This window comes from Xylaria bambusicola (assembly GCF_022495145.1).
Source record: "Xylaria bambusicola strain CBS 139988 unplaced genomic scaffold F5B22scaffold_36, whole genome shotgun sequence".
Taxonomy (NCBI): domain Eukaryota; kingdom Fungi; phylum Ascomycota; class Sordariomycetes; order Xylariales; family Xylariaceae; genus Xylaria; species Xylaria bambusicola.
Genome location: NW_025953589.1, coordinates 99,354 through 125,846, shown reverse-complemented (window position 1 = coordinate 125,846; position 26,493 = coordinate 99,354). Strand labels below are relative to the sequence as shown.

Here is a 26,493-nt window from a genome sequence, read left to right as displayed (position 1 = left end):
GAGAATTATTTAGTTAACAACTATCCATTTATGTATACCTCCGTAGTACTACCTAGGTAGTGCTATTGAAGTCCCGGATACATAAAGGAATTTTAAACTGGGAACCTTTATTGGTGTGATTTGTGGCTTACGATTGATATGTAGGTAAATTGAGTTCCTACTTAAGTAGTACTTATTGGAACTATGTAACTGAACAGGGCAGTGCCGCGGGGTTTAATTAGGCCTGTATGTGGGGCTTACTAAGGTGGGTATATTCAGTACCTTCGAGAACCTACATAGGTACCTACATATGTATGGTCTGTAGTAGGTATAGTAAGTACAGTACTTAGTAGGTACATAGCCAACAAGCCAACACAGCGATGCATCCATCTCCAGGCGCTGTGTCTATAGGTAGAGTTTATGCTACTAAGGAGTTGGAGCATCTTGAGCTTCTCAAATGAAAAGCAGCCACCCAAGGGAGGAAGGCGGCTGTTTGAGGTTTCATCATTCACATCATTCATCTACATCCTTCTCACATCGTCGCCTTACATCGTCGCCATCCCCCCCGTCCCTTCGATCATTCAGGTCTACCTCTCTACCCTTGATCACTTTTGTTGTATCAGCCATTGGTAAGCTGTGTAGGTATACCTAGCTAAGAACATCCATCAATCTAAGGCGCCTCGAGAAGGCGAGCTCGAGAGTCGCATGATGAAGCAGACAATGTACCCTGCCTTGAGGGCCCCCGATGCACGCCCGCCCAAGGCCCGCCTGAACGGCGACCGTGCTGAAAAGGTAGAGTCGTCCAGCCTGCCATCGTTCGAGGCCCCCCTGCGGCCCAAGCGACAGCAAGTCGCTCGAGCCTGCGATTCGTAAGCTTATCTGTCGCCTGAAGCCCTGATATCTGACCCTCTTGTCTGACCGACTTCAGATGCCGCATGCATCGCATCAAATGTGACAATAATGTGCCGTGCAAGTGAGTAGATCATACGCCCTCTGTAGCCCGCCCGTCTCCAGCTTCGCTCGCCAGACTGACCCTCCGTATGTAGAAACTGCGTGAGCAGAGGAGAAAACTGTATCAATAAGAGCCCCGGGGAAAGGCGCACCCTGCCTCAGGCTTACCGGTGGGTGACACAATGACGAATGCGAGAAGGGACAAAATCCTCTGATGCCAATGTAGGGAAATCGACAGACTGAAGCAAAAGGTGAAGGAGCTAGAGAAAGAGCTAGAGAGACAACATAGTGAATCTTCGCTCGTCTCCACGCCCGCCCGGCCGCAGCCATTTGCCCTGACGCCTCCTGGTTCCGACTCAGCCCCGACACCAGATAGTACAGGCCTATCACACAATGTCGTCGGCAGGAACCAAACAGTTTGGGGCGGTGTTATGACTAGCACTGGCCAGTCGCCACAAAAGACGTGGTACGGGCCATCGTCTCTTTTCTACTTCGTCTCCCGCATGAACGCCTATCTGTCCGCCATCTTCAAGCAACTACATCCAGATGACCTGATTCAACTGAAGACAGTCGCAAAGACTTTCGCGACTCCCGACTGTAACCCGACCGAGGATGACGATAAACCAGATGCCAAAGATGTAAACCAAACTATCTCCAATACAGCCTATCTGACGCCCACTCAGGAAGAATATTTCTTGAATCTGTTCTGGCAATCGTATCATCCCACCTTGGTCATCCTGGACGAGGCCGAGTTCAAGAGGCATTACCGATCTCTTGCAACAAAACCAGGACAGCCGCGCAAACCTTCAGCTCTTGTTGACATTGTTATTGCGGTGAGCATGCAAGTTGGAATGGCCGTGGCCGAACGGAATAGTCCGAGAGTACTATCAGCAACGGAAGTAGGCAGTGACGATCCTAGTATAGCTGGAAGGATATACTATCGTCGGTGTCAACGCCTTTTGTATAATGAACAGGAGGCGCCAACACTGATGACGGTACAATGCCATATCCTTTCCGCAGTTTACACCTGCTGCGCTGCCTTCCAGAACATGTCCCACATAGCCCTTTCGCTCGCGGTCCGGTCAGCTCAGATGCTGGGATTGCATAACAAGCCACCTAATGACTTACCAATCTCTACTCAGGAGTTACACAGGCGGGTTTGGTGGACTTTGTATACTTTCGAGAGCAAGGCTTCCATGAAGTTTGGACGTCCATTCTACACGAATGCAGATTCAACGTCGTGTGATCTGCCAGCTCATGATCACCGGGTGGCAAGTCTCGCAGGCTCGGACTTTGCACTCCTCGATGAAAATAACACGTGGCTCACATACACTTTCTATAATGTCGAGCTCCTACTAGCTGCGCGCAAAGTTCACACTGCCTTCTATGAAAAATACTCGGATTTCTATAGTGGCAACATGGGGCAAGTTATTTACGATGACCCACCTGCACTAGAGCGATACGCCGAGTATCTCACTACTGTGATGAAACCTCTCGATGATTGGGGCAAGTCGGTGCCCAATTCACTCAAGACAAAGCGCGAAGGTGACGGCCGGTATCTCTCTACTGACCGGTCGCCTATTGTCATGGAGCAGTTTGTACCCCCCTGGTTACAACGGCAGCGCCTACTTCTTGAATCACTTTATCATGTCTTGAAATTGAACCTTTACAGACCGTTCATCTGCTTCCCTTCCACGGCCACGGAATCCTCGTCACTGGGGAAAATGTGCCTATCTCACGCTGCCTCTGCAGCGGAGCACAGCATCGCACTAACTCGTATCTTCCATCATGTCGTGACAAACACCGATCTTCTTGTTGGCTGGCACGAAGCCTTCCAGTGGCAGTGGAACGCTGCTCTCACGCTTGCTGGGTACCTATTTGCATGCCCAACGAGCGAAATTGCGCCGACAGTTCGCGAGTCAATTGATTTATCTATAGTGGTGTTTGAAGATTTTGGGCGCAGCTTTGGCACCTCTCTAGGTGCAGCTACAGTGATGCGTGATTTAGCAATCAAAATCGATTTTCTTGCTGAGATCCTACGCGGAAGCAATTCAACCGCGACACTTCCAACCGAGCCGGCGGCGCAAAGCGCACAAGAACCCGCCACCGATCGTTACTCAACCACGACTGATGTTATGCCGTCGACGAACAATATCCCATTTTCTCAAGATTTATTCTCTGGTTCGATGAACATGGCGTTTTCTGTTGACAACTCGGGTGATTTGGATATGTTATGGCCCCCGATCGAAAACACGGCTGATCAATGGTGGATTCATACTGAGCCACCTGGCTCTAACGGATTTGGGTACGGATTTCCGGGATGATTTGGTGGTATTTATATTGAAATGAAGATATCCAGCTACTTTTGAACAAAATACCTCATTCCCGTAGACATAGCGTAGTGACGTGAAACTCCGATCCAACTCCGACGATGCATATCCAAAGAGTCGAGAACATCCTTGATTTGGCGGGTTTGTCTTGCGTTAGCGTTACTTGTCAATGCACCATTCGAAGCAGACACCCTTAACACTTTATAGCAGAGCCATATTCTCTATAGATGCCGAAATCTGTGTTAGAAAGAAACGCTTCCCTGATTGATGCTACAGAAATTTGTAGGCCATCGAAGTAGGTAGGTAGGTACACTACACCGTACATCCCTTCATCACTGGTTTTGTGAGACAGCTGGCAGCGGTTGGCAAGATTCACGACTAACCACTCGAACTGCCATATCGTGGATTTTCTCAAACCATAAACCATTATCATTGTACCCATTGACCGATTAATTCATTCTCATGAGAGAGAAATTGAGGCCTCATATCGGATTCTTCTATTGCAATACTGATGGAATGAATTGGTACAGGGACAGTTTGGTTGTATTCTAAGGTTCCCCAACTACAGCACCTCTGTCTGAGGTTGGATCGACATCTAAACATGCCAGCTTTGACCAAGGCACAGAAAAAGCTAGCCCAAGCAGCAGAAGACTCTTTCAATCGCACATATGCAGCGCGGTTCGGCGAGGAGAGGTGGCAGCAATCGCTGTATCCAGCACTCACGGCGCCCACGCGGTACGCCGCTCTTGCTAACCGCTTCACAGTAGCCGACTTAGACACAGTTTTCTCTCAGGAACAGCTGGCGAAACTGCAAACCATTGCCTTCCCTGTAGTTTCAGATCTCCCTGGATCGAAACCCCTATTATCATATCAATGGGATGTCTCTGAGGCAGAGACAACATTCCCTCAGCCACAACCTAACGCATCTAGCGACCTCCTGACTCACTGGAACCTGGATGCCGCGTCGCTCCTCGCAGTCAGCATACTAGGTCCCAAGCCAGGTGATAAAGTCCTCGATCTCTGTGCAGCACCAGGTGGAAAGAGCGTCGCGCTGTCGCAATTTCTCCGCGGCGATGATTACAACAGCGCATCGCCATCTCTAGGGGGAGGCTGTCTTCACAGCAATGAAGTGAATACCGGACGGAACAAGCGGCTGGCTTCCAACCTCCAGGAGTATCTACCAGAGGTCTTCTTCAAAACAGGCGAGGTGAAGGTTCTCAAGCTCGACGGCGCCGAGCCGTCCTCGGTGCAGACGCTACCGCTCGGCCCAGGTGGCTACGACAAAGTCCTGCTGGACGCGCCGTGCTCAAGCGAGAGACACGTGATCCACGCTCACGCAAAGGCTAAACAAGGCGGCAGGGCAGCTGACGAGATGACGTCGTGGCGCTCCGGCCAGTCGAAGAAGATGGCCAAGACCCAAGTCGCCCTGCTCATGACTGCGCTTAAAGCCGTGCGCGTTGGCGGACGCGTGCTCTATGCCACCTGTTCTCTTAGCTGCGATGAGAACGACGCCGTCGTCGAGAAAGCTATGGAGTTAGTCCAGAAGGAGCGCAAGAAGTTTGGTACGAAGTGGGATTTTACTGTGCGCAGCAGTGAGCTCGGCGCCAGTGGACTCGAGGGCTGGGCTGAACTGACGAAGTCTGGTTGGCTTGTACTTCCGGATCATCCTTGCGGCGGAAAATGGGGACCGCTGTTCTTTGCTCTGCTTGAGAGGATAGAGACATGAGGGGATGGCATTACCACGACGATATCATGATCAACTGGCACTTCGGATTATGCGCTGCTGCATCGATGAGGTTGCTATAGCCTCTTGGGGAACATCTTACTTCCCGAAATAGGCATATTAAAATCTCGATCTTATCTAGGAAACTTCAGCCTAGAACAAGCCCTTTAATGATTTCATGCCATTGATACTATACTTGGGACCATCAATACCACCAGCAATGCCAGAGACTGGGCTTACATATACTACACCATATTGGTATACTTGGTGGAAGACAGGGGGTTGTACAGGTCATGAAAAACATTATGAAATACTTACCCACAGGTCTTTGAATTTTTCAATGACCTACACTACCAGAATCAATAGCAGCAGCAACAGCATGCTATGGCTGGGACCAGGCATTTTTTGTTGACCAATTGTGCAATGCTAGAGGCAACAAGCTATTGCTCTTATTTTACACGCCAATACATACAGTCAAATGCTCTACCTAGCTCGCAGTGCGCCTGTCATAAGATCAGCCACGTGACATATCGAACCTCAGAAGTGTAAACATCCCATCCAAATGCTAAAGGTATGCCTTGCTGTCAAAGCCTGCAATATGCAATGCAGTCTTTGAAAGAAAGATCAATTTGTCCTTATAGGAATTGAATAGTTACACAATAGTCAAAATATGAAAGGGGTACTTCACACACCTGCAGCACTACTCTGAATGACTTCAACGTCAGAATTCTCAGCAATTATGCCTCAACAGCCCATTCTTTATACACCACCTTGATCAACTGATTTTGAACATATCTGTTCTTGATCTCTTCGTTCTATATTCTACGTAGCAATAATCCAATATACAACTGTACTTCTTCCCACCGTGCAGACCTACTACTCAGCTGTTAACTTCACGAAAGTCTGGGCATGTATAGGGTGGTCGTCGCGTTTACTTACTCACATCGCCGCGGTTACAATAAACATCCCCGTCAAAGAGTACATGCGTACATGCGTACATAGGTACAAACTTACCTTTCTTGGAGAATAGAATGGAAAGAGAGAAGGAGGCGGAACCCTGCGGAGGGGTTGTCGCCGACTGTGAGGTGTTTGTCCCTAGTATTTATGTCTTGGATTCCTTCCTTTCCTCACCTTCTTCAACTTCTCTCTTCCACATCCCAACTTGACCACCAGGCCCTTACTGGCACCCATACTCTCCACTGCATTCATCTGCCAGACAGGCCTTCGAAAGGCACAGGTTCATCATATTCATACACTATCTCAATCCAGATCTTCTTCACCTTCATCCGTGTTCAACCCTCCTCTATTCCCGACTAAGGACAAGGTTGTTCTTGTGTCTTGCCACACGAAAATCTAGATACTGGCGAACAGTCATCGACCTCGAGACGCAATACATGCTCTACGACAAGGGTACATTTACAAGTTAGGCCTTTTGACCGAGAATACGTAAACTGACAGTCCATACTAGCAGGTCCAAGTACCACTTTTACGCACTCCCTGAAGTCCATTCATACTACCCTCACTGTCCACATACACAATACACCTACCTAAGAGCCCTTCTTACACCTGTTATTCCTCACGCCGTCATCCCCTACATCTCGTTCTACTTGAAGCCGTTTGTTGTACCGTACAGTCTTCAACCATTAATCAAAATGGATCAAGCGACTTCTACTCAGAATAAAAGTCAGGATGATGTCTGGATCAATATTGGAAGTGACAGTAATTGTACCCCTTACACCGAATTTCTATACGCAAAATGTCTTGCTTTTGAGGGATTGTCCCTCTCCAAATTTGGCTTCTTGCTCATCCACCCGACGGTTGAGAAGATTGTGTTGGAGAGTTGCTCCTGGGGAGACACCAGTACGATCCCGAGCGACACCAGCATGGCAAATGCGCACGAGATCAGAATGTACGACATGGATATCGACGGTCATTCTATTGAGCAGATCGTCTCAACCTTCCCGCGCCTTCGCAGCATCACTTACCAACGCCCATACGCCTTTGAAGATACCAACTTCGGTGGTATCGGGTACGGACTGGTCCATTACGGACAAAAGATCGAGAACCTAGACATAACAAATGAAGATCTGCGACCTTTCAGCTCGTGGTTCTATTCCTTGGCCCCAATGAAAAGTCTCAAGACCCTGGAAATCAGTCTCGAGCTGCTCATCGGGTTTCATGACCAGCCGTACGGCGATTGGTACGAGTACGAGGGTTCCGTGTTCAACAAGGTAGGAGAAGCCCCAGACTACGACGCGGTCTATAATGGTTTCGGCGACTGGACTTTTCTCAACAAGCTGCCCCGATCCCTCGAGTCGCTCACAATCGACATCGAGGAACCGAAGCTGGGCGTCTATTACAATACCTACGAGCGCTACGGGGCTAAGTTCGAAGAGCTCATCTCGTCTCGTCGCTTCAGCAAGCTCGAACGCGTCATTGCTCCTGGAATGGACAAAGTCGCAGAAAGAATCCGCGACAAGCTTCCTAACTGGGTGGTGGATAGGTCTGGTTGCATCTTGAAGCGAATCGCGCCGCCTCCTCCAGCTGCAGAGGGTGAAGAATCCATTGATGATGAGTTGGAGATTGATGAAGAAAATCCCGAGAATTATCCCTATGACGGTTGCCAGGGTGAATCGTGGTATGCGTGCGACCCGTGGAAATATTAGCTCTTGGAAGAAGGGTCCACGGCGAGTAGTCTGGCGATCAGACACATACATGCATAGTCTGTTTCTGACTAAGAGGAGTTGAAACGGACAGAAAAAGGAAGGATCACTGTTACTCTTCCACGGAAGAAAGATGGAGTTTGGGGGGGAAGAGATAGTACTAGTTCAACACCAGTGCTATCTAGTGAGATCGAGGGTGAGATTGACTAAAAATTGGCGAGAGACGGATGAGCAGAGAGAGAATTGGTATGGATCAAAACTGGAGTGAGAGATGGACAGAAAGCCAGGGAATTCGTGTACTTGTATCCAGTCATAGGAATTGACATTGCGTATAACTGATCCGCATGAGACTTCCATTTGCCAAAACGGAACATGTCTTGTTCCATTATTATAGTGCGTTCTGATTCCATCCGCGTAGACTAAACACTTTCGATCCCCTCGTAGATCACACGCACTACACGTCCACATACCTTCAAAGCGTCAACGTAAGAACTCACCCACTTTCTTTTTGACACACAACCCGATATTAATAGCAGCAATCACAGAACAAGTCACTGAGTATCTTTATGAGGCGAAGATGGGAAGCATTGTTACGATCTGAAGCGTGACCTTGGAGGCAGCCTTTGGCTGACCTCATAAGGTCTTTATGGGAAAGTCCGGCCCCACACGCCAGCGCCCACAGTGCTGCCGAACTCACGTACCAAAATGTGGAAAGAGCATGTTTTAAATGTGCGTAGTGAATGAATGACTATGGTGAATACGCTGAAGGTCTTGCTAAAGACTGTAGGTTGTCCAAGGTTGGAAAATTCGTTGATGTCCCAATTCCTGAAGGTCGGTGAGGCCTATTTACACGTTGGGATAGTCCCTGGATATCCCACAACCACCGTTTCAACGTTTCGTAAACTTGTAACATGACTGTTCATACCCCAAGCCATGTTGGAGTGCGGCATGTAACCCCTCTTCTGGTTTAGACAGCGTAATAGATGCTAGAGCATTGCTCTCCATTGTTGGGGTCAGTGAACATGACGTGCTTGTCGTCCTTTCGAATTACGAAGCCACGCTCATTATTATTGCCAGACCTAGTTCATATTAGCCATTACCGAGGAAGATGGATTTCTTGATCTCATACCCGACAACAGAATAGTTCTCCTGGGATTGAGCGTTGGACCTGATATTCCAATGGAAAGACTCTCCAGTGTTGAAAGCACACAGCCCGTTGGGGATCTCCCAGGTCAGGATTCCCTTGGTAGGGACACACTTATTGGCATCGGATGGAAAGAAGTTGCAGTTACTGTCGTTGGAACAATACTGTACGCTAGTTCAGTTTCGAGATAAGTTGATGGGCTTCTAGGAAATGGTATCATACCACGACCAGGGAGTAGGTTCTGCAATTCACTAAGTGAATACCTTCAGCCCGCTTCGCCAGGGCCTGCCCTTCTGTGTGAACAGCCAGTGTCTCAAGGGGACTAGCAAGCACGCTAGCAATGAGACCTGTCATATAGATAGGGGCGAGTTTAGAAATGAACATTGTGAAATGCTAAGATGCGAAGTAGCTTTGGCAGGAATAATATATTGTTTCAGTTGAGGCGGTTGGGACACTGCGTTATGAACCTAAGTTAGTTTATGAAGGGTAGAGTATTGTCTGGTCGATGTGGACTTACTTATAGTGTCAAAGGAGGCTTCATCGAAACTATAGAACGACATATAAACGACTCCGCCACCGGAGATCTCATAGAGCAGGCTTCCGAGCCGGCTTACCAGGGAAACGGGTAATCGGTAATCTATTGACATCTGACAATAAGCGGCTTGCTTGTCAATACCATACGTACAAACATTTACGACAGGATAAAACTGCCACAAGGCATGAAGTATTTGGATGAAATTTATCTCATGATTCTCCTTATTCGCCCGCCAAGTATAAGTAATAGCCTATCTGACATCTCTTAGCCGCTCAACGGCATTTAATACTCCAACAATATAAAATGTGCTTGATTACGTTATGCCTGCTGACTTAGTTGTAGTTACACAACTTATACACGGGCTACTAACCACGTAAGCCAAACCTTCCAAAAAGAATACAAAATTTCTAGGTCCAAGCCCATCAAGCCCATCAGCCAACATAATACCCCTGTCGTAAAGTATTTTCTGTACTATTCTTGTGTTTTAGTCCAAAGTGTTATCCCTTTCAAGGTACATGCGCGTGATTTCAAGTTCTGACAGATGCCTTACTGCTAATGCCTTCAACCGATCACGGCGATTCCTTAACCCGCTAACGAGTGCTCCCATGCAACATTTCGACGTGTAGCCAAGCCAACACAAGTCAGTAAAGCATTGATGCTCTATCAAGACGACGACAGATGCCTCGTACTCTAACTTTACTGCATAATCTAGCGCCCGTATGTCACCTATGTCCCTATGGTCTAAGATCGACTGCTCACTTTCCTCAACTATCAAACGCAGACAAGTCAGGTGCAACACTGCGCGATGTATCAGAGTTTGGCCAAAGAGGTTCACTTCTCTGCATGTTGCGGGATATCGGTTTACAAGATTTGATACGGCGTGTTCGTCGCCGGCTATCACTGCTAGACTTAACGGGCCACAATTGGCCGCTTCGCTCAATATTAGTTGAGCTAATATGTGTTCAGAGACACACTGACCTTCTGCTATGCTCAAATCTTTGCGATAATAATTCAGATTTCCTCCTGATGCGGTACACCGTGAGGGGTATCTGGTCCTGCAGATAAAACTAACGAGGCAAGCTCAGAGGAAAACCCAGAATGTCGGAAATGAAGAGTTTTCCTAGCCGGGGTCCTTCCGGAGTCGGGATCGTCATTATAACAGTTATGTATTATCAAAAGGTTGACTTACATGCCATCCTCATTATGGACCGCAACTAACACGCCGCTTGCAATGAGCTTTTTGATACTAGGAAGAAAGGCCAGTTCTATATTTTCTAATTTCATCTGAAAATTATTATTAAGATTCTCGTTTTTTTAGTTAGTTATTTTCTCTCTGATAGGTAGCAATGATTAGTTTACAAGAGACTCAACAGCAGCATATATCAGCGAACGCCCTCGAAGTCGATATCTCTCGGGGAAGCTTTCCCAGAACGATATAATGATATCACTTCGTCGAAACCGTACTCAATGATTTTGGTATATTGTTCGGTGCCATTTGCACAATCGAGAGCTAAAGGATCGCGACGCCCTTCTATCTTATCAATTACATATATAATATGTTTGAATAGATCCATTATACGAAAGGTTGGAGCTATATTCTCCTTGATCGCCGGGTAGTAGGTAAAAATAGGGCTAATACTAAAGCCGCCGGCGCCATATTGAAATAATAATGAAACGCAGATAGCTTTTCAGAGTAACGATTTCAAGTTGTCAAACTCAACTGCGAGACTTGCTGCGTACTGGTTGCCATTTACTTGAGAAAATGGGTAGTCGGGAAGATGGTTGGTCAGTGAGGATGATTCAAAAGAGAACGAGAATGCCGCTAATCTGCTCTTTTGCTGTGTGTTATGGCGGAAAGGTCGACAAAAGCATGCTACCTGCTTCAAGGGCCCCGATCTTCCCACCCTTTGGCTACTCCCTCGCGCATGTAGTGAAGCTCCCAGGAAGCTTGACTTTGATGTGAGCTTGAGAACAGTATCTATAGAATTAAACTGAAGATAAACACGAACGTCTGTACGGACTGGTTCGGATCTTCGGTATAGTGTTAACAACATTCGCCAGCTTTAATGAGTGCCTACGGATTTTGAAGAAGTCCTACGGAGTCCATCACGGTTGAGTCAGACGCTCCAACAAGGAGGTAATGAAGACGATGTAAGTTCTCATTAGTTCTAATAGAAACGTCACTGTGGATAATTAATCCGTGATCAAATAGCTTTAGAAATCATCGTGGCTCACTTACAGTCCTGTAAGTTGCAAGACCATCTGGACAGCACAGTTCGCCTTCCAATCGGCTCTCTAGCTGACTGATTTAAGTGCAGTTGAACGGATACGACAGCCTTTTCCCCTGCTCTTCCAACTTTGAACGAATACTAGGCTGAACCCACCAGAGTTCAATAGCCAAGCCTGCGTCCGTTGACTTGCTCGAGGAAGACGATTATATATGGTAAGACTACCATAAGACTATCACGATGATGAAATCATTCGCTCTATACAAGGATGCTGACAAGTTTTTAGAAGATGCGCCACAACATATGTATGAAAGAGCTTTCCGCCCGCCCAGTCCGGAGCATCGACGCCAGTAATAGTTACGTGCATCACACATGAAGATAACCAGATTTGCTAATATAGATTGACGTATATAGGTACATGAAACATCGAATAGAATATATATATACATTTTACCGGCCGTAGAGAATCAACCCGCCACCAGGCTCCTAATAGAGAAATATTGACATGCAAGAAGTCAGATCACACCAGATTAGATCAGATCGTCGATGACGCACACATTCGCGCAAGAGGTACCGGGCTGCGAGGTGCTGTTGTAAGTGAGGTCGAGCCACTGAACCTGCATCTCGGCAGCACCACCAACATCCATGACGCCACTCCACACGCCTCCGTCGCTCCAAACGTTCATGAGGACGCTGAGGGGGGACGTCGGAGCCTGCAGCTGGATGGACGCGACCTTTTGGCCGTCGACGTACCAGTCGCTCGAGCCGGGGGTCCAGTCATACCGGTGCTCCTGCCACTCCGTCCAGGGCGTCGGCAGTTCGACAATGGTGGTCGCGCCCTCGCTTGAACCGGGCTGGTTGGTGTATTGCACAACGTTGGTCGCCGTTGTCGTGCGGATCTCGATGTCACCCTCCCTGTTTTGTGCGGAAAGTCGTTAGTGAGTCACCTCGGTAAAAGGAGAATGAGCGTAATTGGTTCGCAAGCCAAAAAAAAAAAAACCGCTTCTTTCGAAAAAGAGTGAAGGAAAAGAAGGGATGTCTACTTACTCTACCGGTTCACCCTTGTAAGTGAACAGCGCCGTCACGGCACCCGGCGATCCGCGCGTCCGGGCCAGCATCCGCACCGTCAGAAACTGATAGTCGGAGCTAATAGTCTCGACCTCGGCCGTGGACTGGTAATCAGCCTGTCGCTGTGTGCGCATCGTCAAGTACGACGAGACGCCCTCGTCCTGGCCGTCTGACGGCGCGATCAACACGTTGTTGTACGAGTTAACACGGTACACGCCCTCGCCGGTTGTCTCCCACTTCTGTAGCGAGAAGGTGTCCGTCCACTCCGCGCTCGAGAAGTACTCGTGTGTGTTAGCGGCTGCGGCATCCGCCACCCGACCGTTGATCGGCGCCGTCGTCACGGGGTTCGCGATGTTCCGGAAGTCGAAGAACTTGCGGTTCGCAAAGTAGGCGTTCGAGTCCGCCGATGCCTTGTAGCAGTTGCAGTCTGCTGCTGCTGCTGCTGCTTCTAGGGGCCGGCCCTGTGTAGTGGCTGCTAGCGACAGCGCCGTGGCGGTGGAAAGAAGTGTTCGAAATGAAGGCATGGTTTGCAGTTTCAAATGACTAGCATCCAAGATAATGTACAGCGAAGGCGAGATCTGAACTGAGAAGAGAAAACGTGAGGATACAAACAAAAGGAAAGGAAGGTCTATCTATATAACTCTCATCACATGTGTTTCTTGAGTATATCGAACAACAGCCAGGTGAACATATCACGAGCGCCCGATCATTATATAGCAGCTCCGTGCCACCGCTATGATGTTCATATAATTACGCCGCATAACTATAATCCCTTGGGTTTAGTTCATTAAGGTCCGTTTCCAGATTCCTTCCTATTTCGGCATCTTTCGATCCCTACTCAAAATAGCAGGTAATGCTTACCACTCACCAAAGGGGTGGTGGTGGTGGCATGACGCTTGTCTACTCGAAAAACCGGGGTGTGTGTTTCTAGTGGAAGTGTTATTCGAAACGTGCTATTGTGCTCTCTCCCTTGCTAACCTTGTCCCTCCAATTATTATTGAGAGCAGAGCGTTTGTCGGCCGTTGGCTCGGCGTCACGAGAGGCATGCTACTACTGGCTAATTCTGGTGGAAACCAATCGTCTGGATGAGCCGTACGTTTGTTGGATGATACTGTGCAACTAGAATCTGGGGGTTTGAAACACCCAAACAACCCCTTTATAAGATTCCATATCCATGGGTGAGGAATGCCAATCTATCACACCATACATAACTCAGTTGCTATAAGCTTGTCGGTCAATGCCGGAGCTATTCACTTACATAGCACTAGTATCCCAAGTCTTTCTCGATATGGATTTGGTAACTCGGCATACTAGTGTAAGTACTCAATTTTGACTTGGCTCATAAATGTCACGGCACTTTCGTTTCAGCCCTTCACTGCCGATAAATATGGAGTTCGGCCGCACTCTTCGCTGCCAACTATGCATATGTTCATCTGAGCTTCTGTTGGGGGGATAGGTAGATCAAACTGGTTCACCCATGTCCAATCCAGTCCAAGTCTAATCCAAGTCGGTAACAGCGCCGAGCCACCTACTTAAGCACCGTGACGTCCTTCCCACACAGACTTGTGAGACCGCCGAGTAATCCTCCGCTACGCAACTTCATGCTGTATCCCGGCAGTAACCAGGAAACCGGGAAACCAAGGCTTTCTAGTAGCATGCATGGGAGATGTCAATGCCCAATTTTGTCCTTGTGATAGTCAGCATCCTTACAGACGATCAACGTTGCGTTCTGTATAACGTTACTTCGAGCACTTTTTCTTCTTTTCTCCCTTTTCCTTTCGGGGTAAATGTAAACGCTCTCGATGCTAGGGCGAATGAGGCGTAATCGAGTTTACCTCCCACCCCAGGATTAGCCACGTGCTTGTGTCGTCGAGCTATTCACATGCCAATGTTTTGGACTGAGACGCATCGAGAGATGTCGACTGGCTGGCATTGATACGCGCAAGAGAGATAGATGTCCCTTCTTGCTACGAGTGAAAAAGCGAATTATCCGCAGTGTAATGTACCACGCCAAGCTGACCTGGACCATACTACACGCTATTGGACGCTTGAATAGTTAGTAGTGGACAGACAGACATAGCACGCATCACCAAGAAATCTATCTCACCATTGTCCAAACAGGTAGCAAACAGCGACATACGAATGATGAGCCATTATCATTCTCTGGCTTGCGTGACACGGCCACCGAAAAATCCTGTTTCGTATCATCCCTTGCTTTAGGTAGGTAGGTAGCCTATTCACGTAAGATCGAGCGCTCGGCTTATATATGTACGACATGAGCTATGGGTAAAGTTATCCTGTCAGATACGACATGATTTCGAGAAAGGAGAAAGAAAAGAGGACGGAGGAGCAATCAACCTGAAATCTCCTGTCCAAGCTAAGAAAAAGAAGGCGTGAACGATTGGCTCTCTTCCTGCCACGCGATAAGGCTAGCCCAAGCCGCAATTTATAAAGAAGGGCTCGAGAGGGAAGTGACAAGACAGATTTCAAGCTTTCTTTTTTCTTTTTCTGTACTCTATATCTGCAACCGCATATTCATCAAACATCTAAGCAAGTAGCTAAACTATTGGCAGCCTATCACTCGCTTTATCACTCACTCACTCAGTGGTAATGAGAACTATGTATCGAGCTTGGCTTTTCTCCCCCTCTCATAGAAAAACAAGTAAACAAGAAAGCAAGTCGATAACGCCTTAGCCTAAAAGCTGAGCAAAACAAGATCATCTTCACAGACTACTTGCAACATCTCTACTCCATACAGGTAGATATGAGGTTGGGATGGGTTAACAAATCGCGTGCCTCTATTTCCCTTCTATCTCAGTTGCGATATTGATTTTAAGTTTTACCTAGTAAATCAGAATTATCACCGGGTTTGTTCACAGCTGTATGTGCCGGGGACAAGCAGCTCGCAGATATTACTACCAATCTAATCTACCACTCATCAATACAACCAATCGTTGCCCTGTCCCTTCTCACACAGTAAAGCAAGCAAGCAAGAAAAGGGAACAGCAAGCGAGCAAGCAAAACGCTAGTAAGGACGAAGATCTGTATCCGTACCCTACCTACTTGATCAGCATATTCATCAGACCATTGCCTCCTCACCTAGGTAGGTACTACGAACATATGTCATTATCACCACGAGAAGAAGAAAAATGCATGTTCCAAACCCATCCTCATGACAGAAAGATAGGAGGAGGAAAGATTCAGCATGTCTAAGCACAAATACAGCTGTGCTGATAATGATGATCAATTCTCATTAATTAGTTCGTATATGCTATGTGCAGTTTGAAGTAGAAAATCGCGTGAGCCCCAGCCCAAGGGTCTCAACATGCGCCGCGGACAAAGCCGGATAACACCACAGAGATAAAAAAACGCTGATGCCCCTGTATACCATCATTCTAGGCCTGCAACTGCTCTACTCGAGAGACGAAGAAGAAAAAAAATGGTCTCATGTACTAATTCTAGTCCTGACTTGCGCCCAAATCATTGCTCTTGTCCCAGAGATTACGTAGAAGTGTGGCAAGGTTATTATCGTCGTTTCCATCTGCATAGCTCGAGCCGCTCATGCGGTCGTGTGGCCGCTCCTCGTGGGCCTCGAAGCTTGACCTCGTCCCCGTTGTTCGTATCGAAGTCGATCGTCGTGGGGTCGTCGGTCGAGACCGTGTGAGATGTGTCATGCTCTGGCTTAGCCCGAGCCGTCCCGCTCCATCGTTCTCTAGTGAGTTCTTGCCGTGGGTGTTGGCCCCGTTCGTCCCGTTCTGTTTGGGGATGCGACGATTGTTGCTAGCCCCGGGGAGATGTGACAGTCGCGCTATAGATCGCGCGATGGGGTTCTGATACCGTCTGACTACCAAGTATTCCATCCCCGTACGCTCTACAAGCCTGCTGATACGAGGGTCACGGTGTTCGTAGTCACTGCTGCCGACTAATAGGCTCGGGCCTACGCCGCCAACACCCGGTCCTGCTTGCGCAGGTTCTATGGTGGAGCTGGCACGTTGAAGGTTAAGCTTCTGTTGAGTGCGCGATTGACTAGCGGGCGGTGCCTTGTGAATGGAATTCTTCGAGCGAGGCGCCAGAGCCCTCTCATCGTCTTCACTAGTCGAATCGTGGGAAGGTTGATTCAGATTTCCAAGCGATTGCGGCCGCCGTATGCCACCATCATCCCGACGCAGCGGCGCGTGTGTAGGCACGAAGTATGAGTCTGGATCCCCACGCCCTCCTGAGCTAGGCCCCGATCCGTTAACAAAGCGGGATATCAATTCTTCTGGGCCACTCGCGCCGAGAGTACTCGTCTTTGGGGTACCATAGAGGCTTGACGGACCCCGGCTCGCCTGAGAGGTGGGTGAACCAGAAGGCGGAGGTACAGAGACAGTCTGGGCAGACATCTGGGGAGGCGCACCGTGTAATGGGGTGCGCTGCAAGAGCCGGGATGTGATATAACTGTTGTGGCGCGCAGTCTGGCGCGAAGGGGAATCGTCGTCGTCGTGATCCGATGAACGATCGTCGGCGTTCGGGGCGCTATGCGGTCGGGAGTCGTTGTCGATCGGTGAGGGTGGTTTGGCGGGCGATTGTCCACCGCTCACGACGGAGCCGCGCCTAGAGAGGTACGGGGATGCAGATGCGCTCGCGTCGACCCACTCGTCCTCATTACCGGTTCCGTCGTCGTCGTCGTTACCTAGGTCGAAATGCACCTGGTTCTTTTGACTCTTGAGTTTCTGAACGTCCTTGTGAGAGGAGGAGCGTTTGATGACAGCGGCGGACTTGGATCGCTTGCCAATGTCGGGACGCGGACGGCTGGGCTTGGAGGGTAGGTTGGAGTGGGAAGTGTTCTTCCTCAGAGGCGCTTGTGCAGGCGATTGGGAGTGGGAGTTGGAGCTGGAATTGGAGGTATGGTTGGTGTTAGAGACGGCGGTGAGCTTCAGGTCGGATGTGGTGCGACGGTGAGCATTCGCAAACTGAGCCGGGCGGTCGGGTTCGGGGGACGATGCGCGACTTTTGAGCTTGGTGGTGGACTGGTTGTGGCTCTTCTGCAGGCCTTTGGACGACGGAACGCGGGCGTGGAAGCGACCGGCACCACCTCCGACGACACGTTTCTGGTGTTTAGAGCGATGAGTAGCCTGAGTAGACTGGGATGGCTGAGCCTGGTGATACTGTTGTTGTTGTTGGTGGTGGTGGTGGTGGTGATTCTGCGACTGAGACACCTGAGTGTCGCTGCCATTGCCAGTGTTGGATGTGTTGGAGCGGTTATAGGGCGGGCGGCTCGATTGGGCAGCGCCGGCCAGCGTATCACTGCCGTCCCTCTCGCTCTCCCGCCTCATATCCCCATCTCCATCCCCAAGTCCATCCCCAAGTCTATCCCCGTCCCTATCCCTATCCCTATCCCTCTCTATATCACCGTTTCCCTCCCCAACCATACCTGCTGAACTACCCACACCCCAGCCTACTTGCGAACAAACGCTGTTGTGCTGCTACCTACCTTTCAGAGCCCTAGATCTAGATACTGGTACCAACAAGCTGCATGTATAGGTAGACACCCTCCAAAGGAAGCCAGCGGTCGCACTGTCACACACTCGTTGCTCTCTCGCTTCTCTCACGGTGCGATACGGTACGGCCTTGGACGAGTGGTGGCGTGTCCGTATGGCTGGCTGACAACACGCCGCCGACCCTGCGTAGATAGATATACCTATACCTATAACTTCGTACAGTAATTTCCGGAGCTGGGCGCAGGGGATGAGATCGAGTCGATTATAGCGTGGCTTTTCAGCCTAGTTGCTTCCCTTACATTCACAGCTCACTGCTGTCACGTTGCTTCCTTCTCTCTCCCTTGTTTTTTTTGTTTTCTCTCTTCCCACTCTTTCCTTTTTGGCATGTGCAAATTGATGTGTTGCGCCCTCGGCTCGCTTCTGGACAAATACACAAGCGGCAAGAAGCGGTGGGCGCAGATTGGAGAGGCAATTGGTTGTGATTGATGGAGGAAGCAGGAAGCAGGAAGCGTAACCGGCACGTCGGCGAATCGGCGAACCGGAGCTGCCCCGGTCTGGAGCTGGGGGGCTTGGACCGCGCGCGCACACACGCTGACTGTCTCGGCTGTCTTTGACAGAGGCGCACGTCGTGGTCGACTGTGGGTTAGGCCGTCGATTCACTGAGAGGGGAGCGGTCTATGGATAATAGGTAAAAGAAACACGAAGATCGGACTGCGTGTCTGGGAGAGAGATAACATTGAATGGGAGATGGTAGTGGGAAAAAGTCTAATGACGATAGCAAAAGTCACTACCTAATGGTTGATGGAGTGGGTACAACACATGGGCATGGTGACGAGTTGGATTTGTCCACCTACCTGGTAGTCTGCTGGTAGTATCTCGATAAACTCAGGTATCCCGCCGGGTATCCATCTGTCTGGAGAGAGTTTAATAACCGATAACGTAAACAATGTAGATACATGCCCAATCTACCTTAAGGTGGACGACTAAGTTAGGACCGAGTCTTGGTAGTCTGGGTCCTTTGAAGTCTAGACTGCTTGCAGAAATCACCCTGTTGAGCCTGCTCCTTACGTCGACACCTATCTATTACAAAGTATGTATTTCCATCACAATCACATATGTACTTATCGATGTGTCTAGGTATTCTCGACGAAGGGCCGGATACCGCTGATGAGTGTCACTATGTTTGATCAAAATATCAACTGCAACGGGGCTTGCGTGTAGCTTGTGCTACCTAATTCACGGAATGCCTCGCAGTTGGTCATGCCAACACCGAGCATCGGAGACGCCTAGATAGTGACAGGTCAGAAAGGCAGACGGCCAGGCCCATCGCGCTTTGTCTCATCGATAGGTATTAGGTTTCTTTGTATGTATGTATGTATGTATACCTGAGGCCTACGTAAAGAGTGCTGGCATATAGTCCTGCCATTCTTTGTCCTCTAGTATAACGCATGCATGATGATCAAACCTCATCTACCCGCACTAACATAGCAACATCCTGATTTGTTCTAACCTCGCATGCCTAAGGTCATCTTTTCGACTCCCTGAGACCTATTTGATACTTCCAAGATAATACGAATATACACGTGTATAGGCGGTGAGGGCAGCACTGGTGGAACACTCAGTTCGAGATGAACCCGGGTTGCAACCTGCTGAAGATGCCGCGTGCACTACTTGACTTCAGTTCCTTCTTAAGTGATTATAGGTATTGTGTTAGAAATTGGCCTCTAAACGGATATATAACACTGCTACCCCCTTGATAAACAGCCAACTTTCGTTTACCTGAGAACACACTAGGCATACAGCTTGGACACCCAGCCGAAAGTCAATTGCTCTTCTAGTCGATCAGTCACTTATTGAATTCTTGTCAGTCGCCTACCTTTTAGAGTCACAATTGCAGCTCCTGTTTTGAGGTATATATGGTCAATGCCGGTGACGATCAGTGGCAAGTTCAACATCGGAGATCGAGGATGGCGGGCACTCAAGGGCACATCCGAGCCGGGTAATTACAAACGAACAAGTGTCAACTTCCAGGGAAATTGTCACGGGAATTTTTTTGAGGCTAAAGTCGTCTTCCAAGGAACGTCGAGTTCAATATTACTACGTCTGTTTGGAAGATATAAATCGCTTCAATCCAGTCCCTCAATGTACCATGCACTCACTCAGCCTCATGAACTTGTCCATGTGTATAAATTTAGAGCAGATGTTTGAACACCCAGCAAACTAGACGGAACCGTTCTATACTGCCAGCTCTTTTTCTCATCATGGATAACTATTACTACCCGATCTGCTTTGGCGGCCTCGTGGTGTTATGCCTCGGGCTGCTCTTTGCCCAACCCACTCGAAGACAGGAACTAGAACAACAAGGCATAGCGGATGAAGACGAACATCCCGAGACTTGGTGGTACAAGGCCTATGCTCTCGCCGTGGCGGCGGACTGGTTGCAGGTAAGCAGACATCCACATACCTACCGTACCAAGGAGTTGGTGGCATCGAGAAACCGTACTCACAAATGTGCCTAATTTCAGGGGCCGTACGTAGTCGCCCTGTACAGGGACGAGTATAGCCTGCAGCCAGGTGTCGTTATGAGCTTATACCTGACCGACCTCATCGCGACGACCGTCAGCGCCTATTTCGTCGGCGCTCTGTCCGACAAGCACGGCCGGAAGCTGTATTGCATGGTCTACTGCGTATTATACACGCTATCCTGCTTTCTGACCATCGTCCCCGTCACTCCGCTGCTGTTCCTCGGCCGGATCTTCGGCGGCATAAGCTCGAGTATCCTCTTCTCTGTCTTCGATAGCTGGATGGTCACCAACTTCCACAAGAAGGATCTGGCTAAGGAGGCATGCGACTTGTCGAGGACCTATGCGTCCACGGCTATCGTGAATAGCCTGGTAGCTATACTGACAGGGTTGCTGGGCGAGTCTCTTGTGTGGGCCACTGGTACTAAGAAGACTCCTTTCCTCGTGAGCGTAGCGCTTCTCTGGGTGTGTTTCCAGACGATCTGGTCCCATTGGGTAGGCGTTTTCTATCACTCTCGCCTCGCTTGTTTAGAACTTCGACAGCTGACCACATCATATCCTAGGGCGAGAATTTCGGGGCTTCATCTTCGCTTGCATCCACACCAGCCGCAACTCGTCCGTCTCTTTGGTCGATTATAAGGACGCCGTCTGTATTGGCCCTCGCATTTGCGTCAACCATGTTCGATAGCTCTATGAACCTGTTTGCCCTCTACTGGGGTCCCGCTCTAAGCTCTCTACATTCTTTAGCAACCGAGGTTCCTTACAGCACCGTCTATTCGAGTTTCATGGTTGTGTCCTTGGGAGCGGCTCTGGTCTTCAACATCCTCATGAACAAGCGAGTCACGACAGAAGCTCAAATCTTAGTTGCGGCCCTCTCAGTTGCTAGTTTCTGCTTTCTGAAGCTCTCAAGTGCGAAAACAGAGACTGGTGCTTTCTGGCTATTCTGCCTTCTTCAGGGTTGCATTGGCATGTTTGTGCCCTGTGTCGGTTATCTGAAGGCAACCTTGATAGATGATGATGTTCGCGCCACCGTATACAGCATCAGTAAGTAAATCTCCAAGCTAGTGATTTCCAAGGCCTTGAAGTTCCGGGGGAAAAGAGACCTCTTCAAGCTTTTCCAACCCTTTTTTTTTTTTAAGGGAATAACTGACTCTGGGGCGTTGCAGTGCGCATCCCCTTTAATATACTTGCCATCATATCATTAGTGACGATAAGGGACAACAACAACGTTGGTGGGGTTTTCGCAACCTGCTCTCTCATGCTCATTGCGTCCTTCACAACGACATTGGCGGCAACCTTGCGAGAAATTCTCTGAGGAGCTTTTGATTTCCGAAACAACTGCCCCTGCTATTCTTTGTATGAATCATAGTCTGTAGTGTTTATAGCAAAGCGTGCAATATATACCTCCTCCAGTGTCTTCAATGTTGGCATAGCACCTCTCATTATTCTATCGATATTGCTCATGTCTTACCTAGGCTTTAATTATACTTAGTATTAGTTATATGCTGACTATAATTTGATTACGCCCTTGTTATAGTCATGGGTATAAATAACTATGGCTTGATTAAGTTATAACTAACATCGATAGAGAACGAGAGGTGCTAAGCTAACCTTTTAAGACCCGGGAGGAGGTGTATATCTACTGCTCGGCAGCAGCTTCAACCGAGGTCTCCTACCACACACGAACCGAGATTGAATAGCCATGAGCTTGAGGAAGCCGTTCAGACATCTTCGTTGATAAATAGTACGGGAAGATGACTGACTAGAGCCGTGATGCTTTTTTGATACTGCCTAATACTCAGAGAGAAATAGGTTAAGCTTAGGCGTTCAGCCGTGTTTCACAGCATGCCTCGCCTACCACCGGTTACCAACATGCATGACATCGCATCCACAGAGCTGGGCCAGCCACCCAACGAATAATATTGGCCGGGCGACACTGCATTACGCCGTGGCTGCGTCCAGAGCGGTCGAGATACTTAAGTAGGTACTATATGATAAATTCGACAAAGGGGGGTGTCAACGAACCTTTTCGGCGTCAGTATGCTGACTGAGAACACAGGTCCCTTCCAAAGCTTGTTATTGGCGATGTATCCTCGCGGGTATTCATAGGTGTGTAACTTGTGCCCATCAAGCAAGCTTTTCTCTCGATGCCTGTCTTCTCATCCCACCTCCTCTTCGTCCATTTGAAACTTGGATGGATTTAATTGAGGAAGAAAACGAGGCACAGCAAGCCCTGATATCTCAAAGACCAAGGGCGCATTGGTTAGATGGAACAGCAGGAGAGAGGCGTCAGCTGCGAGCTGTATACAAATACCAGCGTCGCATTGGCGGTTGTTGAAATTGTAATAAGTTAGTCCGTAACGATTTCGGGAGTTTGTGGCCTCCGATGACGATGGCCGAAGTGAAGCAATAATTTGACCGGCAATGCAGTCGAACTGACTATTTTATGTCTTCGAGTCTCGAAGAATTGCGACCGGCCTGTTTGCTCATTTTAGTGAAGAATGTTGGTCGCCATGAGTCAAGTGTCCAAGTGCCCGGGTGGTAGTAGATGATCGTCAGGTACAGTGTCACAGTACCTAGCGGAATGGGAGGGTGGCAGAGAATACTGTGCAGAGAACATTTCGCACGGTACATCTCACGGTATATGTTTACCCCGGGCTTTTTCTCTCCGTACTTATATGTGTAGTACCGAGGAACAGATGGAGGAGATAGGGCTGGATGTCTGAATACCTATTATACTATGTAGATGCAGGTGACGATGCAGGTGACGTCTGAACACGGTGCCGATACATATCCAGCGTATTGGTGTATCCCTTGTAAGTTCTATGTTTACAATTGTATTTTAGACAGTACATACTGACTACCATTCGTTTGGTGCTGAAAATTCGTGAAGAAAAAAAAGAGAATCCATCATCATGACGGCGGATAACAGATAGTGTAAGCATTAGTTAGCAACTGCTCTTAGAACATGATGGATGGTATCGTAGTGAAGTTACGTAGTATGTGCAGAGTCCAAGGTGAATGAGTAAGTGGGTAGGTTGGGTAGGCTCGGTAGGCAACACGAGAGCCCAAAAATAGCACAGGCATGACACGGGCACGAACGGGCACGCCGGACCAGCCCGAGTCGAGACAAAACCTCGTGGTGGTGGCAACTACTAAGTAAGTAAGTAAGTATGCACGTAGTATTCCTCAGCGCATCATATGAACAAATAATCAAATGTCAGATTCTTTGACAAAAGACTTGCCAACACAATGTACATAGCTCGCCTACCTACCTAGGTAGGTAAACAAACCGGGACGTTGGGTGCCGACGGATGGGGATGGGATGGGATAGGATGTCTCGCATCGGCACTGGAAGGGAATGCAAGATCCTCAAATCTACTATTTTTTTTCTTTTCTTCTTTCATGACTGTTCATGCAAAAAAGCCCCGATACCATATTCAATCGGGCAAGTGGTTGATGTAGAGAAGGCATATGCGAAACAGCCCAAGGATTCTTGGGAGGATGGTGCTACGTCGGAGGTGTTTGTTTCATCCCGAGATCCCCTCAAACATACTTACACGCACTCACAGTACAGTAGGTACAACGCTCCAACGTTCAGACTTGCCAAGCGATGTAGTTGAGAGAGAGTTGAGGCGTTGCATGTAAAGTACATGTATGTATGTATGTCATTTACTTACCTACTTACCTAGTAGATGCTGTGCTCGGTCGGTAGGTTGCTTTGACAGGACGCCACTGGCCATCGTTGGTACCGATTTACACCACCTTACCTAGGTACTTACCACTACACCACATGGTTGATGGCGTTGTTCGCTTCACCATGGCCGACTGGTTGGTGCCGTTCATGGTGCTACAAATACCACACTGCCAACTCGGCACTACCTTAGATCTAACATAGTAACCTAGGTAGGTACAATATGCGACAGTCCCTATTGTGTATGAATTGAATAAGTAGGTAATCCATATAAAGTGTGCTTGACTTTACTTAGCGCTCTGCATTAAAATTTTATCCCAAACTGGTATCTTTTTTGTCCAATAAGAGTCGCCAAGAAGCGAGGAACCCAGGGTCCAGGGTCTAAAATCAAAACCGCCCGCCGGGTTTGCACGGTCGGGCTCAATTGCGCCGCCTGGGATGTTACGCGAAGTGTTGGATTTTGTGGGATTACGGTAGGCTCGTTGACAACTCCCTATCTAGGTAGGTACGGGAGCAAGTGAAGAAAGAGCTTACAGTAAGTAACAATACACACAAATAAAATCCTGTGATAACCGGTATTTGTTGATCGACCTCGTCACAAGACACGGTAATACGAACCATGTAGTGTAAGTACAGTAGTGAAAATGTGCAAGTTGCAAGTCGGCCGAGGTCCCCCGGCGTTGTTGCAAGATCTGGCCACCGGGAGATGGCGATAGCCCTTGCCTCGTGATGATTTGCAACGCAAGTAACGTTGTTGTACATGTAGGCTGTTTGGAAGTTGCGCGCACTAACAACCAACCAAACAGAGCGAGAGCGACCTTGGCCTGTCTGGAACGAGCCGAGAAAAAAAGGTCAGCTGGGAGGGGCAGGCACGACGTGGGCAAAAGGAGAGAGAGAAAGAGAAAGAGAGAAGAGCGAAGAGGGTCGAGGAGGGTCTTGGCAGGGATCATCACGAAAGGTTGTTATGAGGTTGTTATGGGTGCTTATGGGGTGCCTATGGGGTGCCATGGGGCGCTACGAGGTCTCAGAGACGTCGGCCGAGACAGCTGATTGGCTTGGTGGCGGCGGCGTTTGATCACCAGCGCCGCAATCCTGGCGAGCCTGACCAGACCTGACTCCTCGTCTGTCCTCGATAAGGCCGACTAAGTCTGACTAGACCAACCACGGCTTGGGCCCGGGGCCGATTACAGCGACACTAGTCCTACATTGTACATTGTCAGGCTCAGAGGAGACGCAGAGTGAGCTATCGCCAGGGGTAACGGTCGCTGTGTGAGTCGTGTGTGTGTGCGTGTGTCTGTGTGTCTGTGTACCGTACTACCTGTCTCAGTGACTATTCTGAGGGAAGAATTCAACTGACCAACTCGTCCAGTCCCAGAAGGAGGATGGATCTAGAAAACACGAGAATGTCAGCAGTAGCCACACTACCACCCGCTGTATATACCGGCACTATCGCGCTAACCTACCTAGTGTCTTTATTAAGTACATAGTAGGTACCTGGTAGCATGAGAGAGAAAGGAAGACTGGTGAACACGAGCAAAGCGGAAGTTTGTGTGTACTGTAAAGCATTATTACCCTCTTCCAGGCGTGTTATAACTACGACTAGCCCGGGATAGGTAACGTCTAATGCTTTGGAAATTGGGGTTTGGAATAACCTGGGCTCGGCACCTGAACCGAAACCTGGGCGGAAAACTCTGGGCGGGAAACCTGGGCAACAAGCTGAGAACGAACAATAGACCGGACAGATACACTGCATACCATGAACTGTGTCATAATGTCTTATTACTTGTTGGCGTGAAAAGACGTCATACCTACTGGCTGCTTGGGGTGTCGAGGCCTTGCGGTCTTTTTATTTTTATTTTTATTTTTATTCCTTTTATTTGTCTCCTCTGCTATTTGTTCCCGTCTCGTGTTGTGTCTGAGGCCTTTTCTCCTTCACTTGCATTGCACAGCCCACCTGAATGAATGTACCCAACACACTATCGACTGCTGTTCGTTGTTAGTGTGTCTGCTGCATGAGGTACCTCGCTCTGTCCATGCCTAGTTAGGTAGGCTCGGTAGCGTGGCTGACGGACAGGCAGAGACAGGGTAAGGTAAGGTATAAGGCTAGGCGGCCGGGCAAGGGGCGGCCGTGAAATTACCTATGGTCCCATTCAGATGGGTCCCTTTTTCTTTGATC

General features: G+C 48.8%; 8 protein-coding genes across 8 annotated transcripts; 4 read left to right on the top strand and 4 right to left on the bottom strand.

Annotated features, from left to right (window-relative positions):
• The first annotated feature begins 592 nt into the window (after window positions 1-592).
• Window positions 593-3,444, top strand: F5B22DRAFT_310944 (fungal-specific transcription factor domain-containing protein). Its single transcript, XM_047970616.1, has 4 exons — window positions 593-848; window positions 908-952; window positions 1,026-1,100; window positions 1,157-3,444. Exons 1-4 carry the CDS (start codon window positions 685-687, stop codon window positions 3,252-3,254), a joined length of 2,382 nt encoding a protein of 793 aa, XP_047828651.1. The 5' UTR covers window positions 593-684; the 3' UTR covers window positions 3,255-3,444.
• On the top strand, window positions 3,445-5,074 carry F5B22DRAFT_310945 (S-adenosyl-L-methionine-dependent methyltransferase). Its single transcript, XM_047970617.1, has 2 exons — window positions 3,445-3,563; window positions 3,791-5,074. The coding sequence occupies exon 2, from the start codon at window positions 3,862-3,864 to the stop codon at window positions 4,984-4,986; it is 1,125 nt and encodes a 374-aa protein (XP_047828650.1). The 5' UTR covers window positions 3,445-3,563; window positions 3,791-3,861; the 3' UTR covers window positions 4,987-5,074.
• Window positions 5,075-6,635: 1,561 nt separating this feature from the next.
• F5B22DRAFT_648703 (uncharacterized protein) lies at window positions 6,636-7,649 on the top strand (the record flags this gene model as incomplete). Its single annotated transcript, XM_047979056.1, has 1 exon — window positions 6,636-7,649. One exon carries the CDS (start codon window positions 6,636-6,638, stop codon window positions 7,647-7,649), a length of 1,014 nt encoding a protein of 337 aa, XP_047828649.1.
• A 964-nt stretch (window positions 7,650-8,613) lies between these two features.
• On the bottom strand, window positions 8,614-9,174 carry F5B22DRAFT_648702 (uncharacterized protein; the record flags this gene model as incomplete). The annotated part of the gene is made up of 3 exons (XM_047979055.1): window positions 8,614-8,725; window positions 8,776-8,954; window positions 9,013-9,174. The coding sequence occupies 3 exons, from the start codon at window positions 9,172-9,174 to the stop codon at window positions 8,614-8,616; spliced, it is 453 nt and encodes a 150-aa protein (XP_047828648.1).
• A 2,752-nt stretch (window positions 9,175-11,926) lies between these two features.
• On the bottom strand, window positions 11,927-13,782 carry F5B22DRAFT_310911 (concanavalin A-like lectin/glucanase domain-containing protein). The gene is made up of 2 exons (XM_047970614.1): window positions 12,601-13,782; window positions 11,927-12,468 (listed from the first exon to the last, which is right to left on the bottom strand). Exons 1-2 carry the CDS (start codon window positions 13,143-13,145, stop codon window positions 12,084-12,086), a joined length of 930 nt encoding a protein of 309 aa, XP_047828647.1. The 5' UTR covers window positions 13,146-13,782; the 3' UTR covers window positions 11,927-12,083.
• A 2,297-nt stretch (window positions 13,783-16,079) lies between these two features.
• F5B22DRAFT_637832 (uncharacterized protein) lies at window positions 16,080-18,928 on the bottom strand (the record flags this gene model as incomplete). The annotated part of the gene is made up of 2 exons (XM_047977498.1): window positions 16,080-17,922; window positions 18,921-18,928. The coding sequence occupies 2 exons, from the start codon at window positions 18,926-18,928 to the stop codon at window positions 16,080-16,082; spliced, it is 1,851 nt and encodes a 616-aa protein (XP_047828646.1).
• A 1,434-nt stretch (window positions 18,929-20,362) lies between these two features.
• F5B22DRAFT_637831 (uncharacterized protein) lies at window positions 20,363-21,938 on the top strand (the record flags this gene model as incomplete). The annotated part of the gene is made up of 4 exons (XM_047977497.1): window positions 20,363-20,545; window positions 20,627-21,118; window positions 21,187-21,667; window positions 21,790-21,938. The coding sequence occupies 4 exons, from the start codon at window positions 20,363-20,365 to the stop codon at window positions 21,936-21,938; spliced, it is 1,305 nt and encodes a 434-aa protein (XP_047828645.1).
• Window positions 21,939-24,555: 2,617 nt separating this feature from the next.
• F5B22DRAFT_615536 (uncharacterized protein) lies at window positions 24,556-26,108 on the bottom strand. The gene has a single exon (XM_047975535.1). The coding sequence runs from the start codon at window positions 25,265-25,267 to the stop codon at window positions 24,848-24,850; it is 420 nt and encodes a 139-aa protein (XP_047828644.1). The 5' UTR covers window positions 25,268-26,108; the 3' UTR covers window positions 24,556-24,847.
• Between the last annotated feature and the right edge of the window lie 385 nt (window positions 26,109-26,493).

Bases quoted from the DNA above. Each gene is read 5' to 3' on its own strand.
- F5B22DRAFT_310944 (XM_047970616.1), top strand. From the start codon at position 685: ATGATGAAGCAGACAATGTACCCTGCCTTGAGGGCCCCCGATGCACGC. The intron at 849-907 runs GTAAGCTTATCT...GACCGACTTCAG, and splicing joins GTCGCTCGAGCCTGCGATTC to ATGCCGCATGCATCGCATCA. The intron at 953-1,025 runs GTGAGTAGATCA...CTCCGTATGTAG, and splicing joins GACAATAATGTGCCGTGCAA to AAACTGCGTGAGCAGAGGAG.
- F5B22DRAFT_310911 (XM_047970614.1), bottom strand. From the start codon at position 13,145: ATGCCTTCATTTCGAACACTTCTTTCCACCGCCACGGCGCTGTCGCTA. The intron at 12,469-12,600 runs GTAAGTAGACAT...CGCACAAAACAG, and splicing joins TACAAGGGTGAACCGGTAGA to GGAGGGTGACATCGAGATCC.
- F5B22DRAFT_615536 (XM_047975535.1), bottom strand. From the start codon at position 25,267: ATGATCCCTGCCAAGACCCTCCTCGACCCTCTTCGCTCTTCTCTCTTT.
- F5B22DRAFT_310945 (XM_047970617.1), top strand. From the start codon at position 3,862: ATGCCAGCTTTGACCAAGGCACAGAAAAAGCTAGCCCAAGCAGCAGAA.